General features: G+C 59.3%; 1 protein-coding gene across 1 annotated transcript; it reads left to right on the forward strand.

Moving 5' to 3' along the window:
- The first annotated feature begins 789 nt into the window (after nt 1-789).
- Neu2 (neuraminidase 2) lies at nt 790-3,775 on the forward strand. The gene is given in 3 exon segments (XM_010631791.1): nt 790-990; nt 2,136-2,627; nt 3,117-3,775. Coding segments are annotated over 3 exon segments (1,173 nt in total). The 3' UTR covers nt 3,597-3,775.
- The last annotated feature ends 783 nt before the right edge of the window (nt 3,776-4,558 follow it).

Here is a 4,558-nt window from a genome sequence, read left to right on the forward strand (position 1 = left end):
CCTCCCCCTCGGGGCTTCACCCACCTCAGCCAGGAGCCCACCCGTCTCTGCCTCTGCCCTAGGGTAAGCCCACGCAGTGGGGGTACGGGCCTCAGGCCCAGGCAGCCCGGGAAACACAACCTTCAGAATCTGGGCATTTTCTTCCCCCCCAAAAAAATAATTTTGTAGGGCTCTGGAGTTATAAAAAGCTGCCTTGTGTCATTTCCTGGCAGTGGGACAGCTGCAGAATGCCACTTGGCAGTGAGCGCTCCTCTCCTCCCCGAGCTTTGTCATCTGACGGATGTGCTGCTTGGAGAAGGCAGGCAAGGTTACCCGAGTCTGCTGGTTAACTTAGGGCAAAACCAACTGCAAAATCCATTTTGCAGCTCCTGGCTGGAGTGCTGCCAGCCCCACGGAGGCCCATGCAGAATTAGCAAGCAAGGTCTTGTGTATGAAGGAGGAGCTGGGTGCGATGTCGCATGCCTATAATCCCAGCACTCAAGAGGCTGAGGCAGGAGGACTGCTGTGAGTTCAAGACCAACCTGGGCCACAAAGTGAGTTCAAGGCCAGCATGAACTACAGAGCAAGACCTTGTCTCAAAAAAAACCACACACACACACACACACACACACACACACACACACACACACACGAAAAGAAAAAAACAGAAAACCTAAACCAAAAGAAAAGGAGTAGCCCTGGGGGTGGGAGGGGAGGACAGACCACTCAGACGGGTCAGCTTGCCGGCAGACAACTCCTCTCCTGACACAGGCAGTGATACATCTTTGCCTCCTTCCTGTCCCAAGCCCCATGGAGACTCTGAGGGTCCTGCAGCGGGAGAAGCTGTTCCAGTCAGGAATCCACACCTACAGGATCCCGGCGCTGCTCTACCTGCAGGGCCAGAGCACCCTGCTGGCCTTCGCAGAAAAGCGGAGGAGCCAGCAGGACGAGCAGGCAGACGTGATCGTCCTGCGCAGGGGAGCCTACGATGCAGCCAGCCACCGGGTCCAGGTGAACTGAGGGCAGCAGGCATCCAGCCACCAGGGTCCCACCACAGTGCCCTCGCTGGTGCATGCAGGGAGAGCCAGGCTGAGCCTCAGAGAACAGGATCCCATCCCTCTGTGGCTGTGGGCTGGGGACAGAGAGAAAAGACCTGAAGCCCAGTTGGGGTCAGGAAGCCACGCAGGAAGGGGCAGCAGGGTGGGCCCAGAGAGCACACACTGGCCGGCCATGTCTCGTTCACTTGCTTCCGGCCAAGTTGCCTGGGGAGGAAGGTCCGTGATCGCACCCTGGGGACTCAGGCAAACTCACCTGGGCGCTAGGCTGGGCTTGGTGCCTGTGTCCTGAAGTGCCCGCTTGGAAATGAAGGGATTAATCATGACAAAGATACCGCAGGCTGGTTGTCACGGGGTTTATCAGTATTATTATCATAACAGTGGTCATTTAAAGCATGGAGTTAAAACTTTGTCCATATTCGTTGGATTTGAAGCAGGCAGACCTGGCACTGTCAGAGGGCAGAGGGTGACCTGGGGTGACTCAGAAACCTGCAGGCCTCTTGCTGTCCAGACAGGAGTTGGAGCTAAAATGCTGATCTCCAATTGGAGGAGATGGTGATGTTGGATTTTTTTGGCAAAGGGTGGCACCCTCCTAGGTGGATGCATTACTAGAGGATTGTGTGTGCAAGATGGAAGGTGATCATTGTATTCTGTGCTGCACTGGGCAGGCAATAAGGCGGAGTCCCAGGTCTCCCTTCTGAGGGGACAGTGTGAGTGGGAGCCAGAATGTTCCTCGTAGTCTTTATTCCACCCCAGTGCCCATGCCGAGTGTAACACTTGTCACTGTTGCCAGCTTTTTGAGGACTTTTCCTTCTCCCCTCTCTGCCCACTCAGTGGCAGGCTCAGGTGGTGGTGGCTGAAGCCCGGCATTTTTTGGCAGGGTGGCACCCTCCTAGGTGGATGCATTACTAGAGGATTGTGTGTGCAAGATGGGAGGTGATCATTGTATTCTGTGCTGCACTGGGCAGGCAATAAGGCGGAGTCCCAGGTCTCCCTTCTGAGGGGACAGTGTGAGTGGGAGCCAGAATGTTCCTCGTAGTCTTTATTCCACCCCAGTGCCCATGCCGAGTGTAACACTTGTCACTGTTGCCAGCTTTTTGAGGACTTTTCCTTCTCCCCTCTCTGCCCACTCAGTGGCAGGCTCAGGTGGTGGTGGCTGAAGCCCGGCTGGAGGGCTACCGCTCCATGAACCCGTGTCCTTTGTACGACGAGCAGACGGGGACCCTCTTCCTCTTCTTCATCGCTGTGCTGGGGCAGGTGTCCGAGGGCCACCAGCTCCGGACCGGGGTCAACGTGACCCGTCTGTGCCATGTCATCAGCAAGGACTCTGGGGTGACCTGGGGCCCCGCCAAGGACCTCACCGACGAGGCCATTGGCCCGGCCCACGGGGAATGGGCCACGTTTGCTGTGGGCCCAGGGCACTGCCTGCAGCTGCACAACGGGACGCGGGGCCTGGTGGTGCCTGCCTACACCTACCGCAAGCAGCCGGCCCCGCTGCCGCCTTCTGCCTCGGCCTTCTGCTTCGTCAGCCATGACCGAGGGCGCACGTGGGCGTGGAGCAGCTTCGTGGGCCAGGGCGCCGTGGAGTGCCAGGTGGCTGAGGTCGTAGTCAAGAAGGACCGGGTGCAGTACCTCAACGCCAGGAGCCCCCACGGGGCCAGGGTGCAGGCCCAGAGCACCGACGATGGGCTGGATTTCAGCGCCGTCAAGAGGGTGAAGAAGCTCGTGGAACCCCTCCATGGCTGCCAGGTGAGCGTGGTCAGCTTCCAGGGCCCCGGGCAGGACCCAGGGGCCTTGGGCACGTGGCTGCTGTAAAGGACCGGGTGCAGTACCTCAACGCCAGGAGCCCCCACGGGGCCAGGGTGCAGGCCCAGAGCACCGACGATGGGCTGGATTTCAGCGCCGTCAAGAGGGTGAAGAAGCTCGTGGAACCCCTCCATGGCTGCCAGGTGAGCGTGGTCAGCTTCCAGGGCCCCGGGCAGGACCCAGGGGCCTTGGGCACGTGGCTGCTGTACACCCACCCCACGAGGGCGCACATGGGCGCGGAGTAGCTTCGTGGGCCAGGGCGCCGTGGAGTGCCAGGTGGCTGAGGTCGCAGTCAAGAAGGATCGGGTGCTGTACCTCAACGCCAGGAGCCCCCAAGGGGCCAGGGTGCAGGCCCAGAGCACCGACGATGGGCTGGATTTCAGCGCCGTCAAGACGGTGAAGAAGCTCGTGGAACCCCCCCATGGCTGCCAGGGGAGCGTGGTCAGCTTCCAGGGCCCCGGGCAGGACCCAGGGGCCTTGGGCACGTGGCTGCTGTACACCCACCCCACGGATCCCCACCACAGGTCCAACCTGGGTGCCTACCTCAACTCACGGCCCCTGGATCCCGAGGGCTGGTCTAGCCCGGCTCTGCTGGCCAAGGGCAGCTGTGGCTACTCGGACCTGCAGAGCATGGGGCCTGGCCCCGACGGCTCCCCTCAGTTCGGCTGCCTGTAAGAGGCGAAAAGCTATGGAGAGATGGTCTTCCTCATGTTCACCCTGAAGCAGGTCTTCCCCGCCTCGGTCTGGGCCCCGTGACGCTGCCTGCTGGCCAGCGGCTGCCCTTTCTGCTTTGCAGCGCTGACGGAGGGGATGCACGCACCTCCTTTCCTGTCCCTTCCTCCGGAAGCCTCCTCCCGGGTCCCTCCATGGGCCACCCCTTAGCTCCTCATCTTTCTAATCTTTCCAGAAGGTGCAAATTTCATCCCAGGTCCAAGGAGCCTGGCTTTCCTGAGCCCCTTGACAGGGAGCTGCAGCTGTCCCTCTGCCCAGGGGCTGTCAGGCTGCAGGGCTCGCTGGCCTGAACACCAGCCCCCAATAAAGCACGTGTCTGATCCATTTCCTTCAAGTCTGTGCTCGCAGTGTCCCGAGGAGAGCTGAGCCAGAGATGTGAATGAGCAGACCCTGTCTCACAAAACAAACCAGCCCCAAGCTGTTCAGAGGAAGCTGGGGTGGGGGTGGAGGCTGAGGCTGAGCCCTGAAGTCCCCCTCCTACCCTGCGGGCATTCACAGGGCCCAGAGCTTTCTTGTCAGGGAAGCGGGGCAACAGCTCTGATTTAGCCCCTACCCTGACCTGCCGACTGGCACCAGTGCTGTGCCTTCCGACTCCTCCAGTTGCTCTCATGAAGGTAAGAACCCACCCTGCCTGGCACAGAGGGTCTGGAGCGCCTCCTGGTCCGAAGTGGTTTCAAAGGCCAGGGTCTTCCGATGTGAATCATTGCCTGATTTGCAAAGCAATGACTGGTTCAATTAAGCTGAACAGAAGCATTCATCATTGGGCACCAGTAAGTGAAGAAGCTGTAGGAAGGGGAAGGCATTTATAACACAAAGATGTGACACAGACCTGAATGTGTAAAGAGCTCCCGTGAATCAAGAAGAAAAAAAACCAATCCGATAAAAATAGGCAAAGGCACGGGCCGGGCATTCACAAGACACGTGATCTGGGTCGTCACGTGGCTGATTTCATGTGCAAAATTCCACAAGCCGCGTGCTTAAGAGTA

Source organism: Fukomys damarensis, unplaced genomic scaffold (genome assembly GCF_012274545.1).
Source record: "Fukomys damarensis isolate Sample0158 unplaced genomic scaffold, DMR_v1.0_HiC HiC_scaffold_16, whole genome shotgun sequence".
Classification (NCBI taxonomy): Eukaryota; Metazoa; Chordata; class Mammalia; order Rodentia; family Bathyergidae; genus Fukomys; species Fukomys damarensis.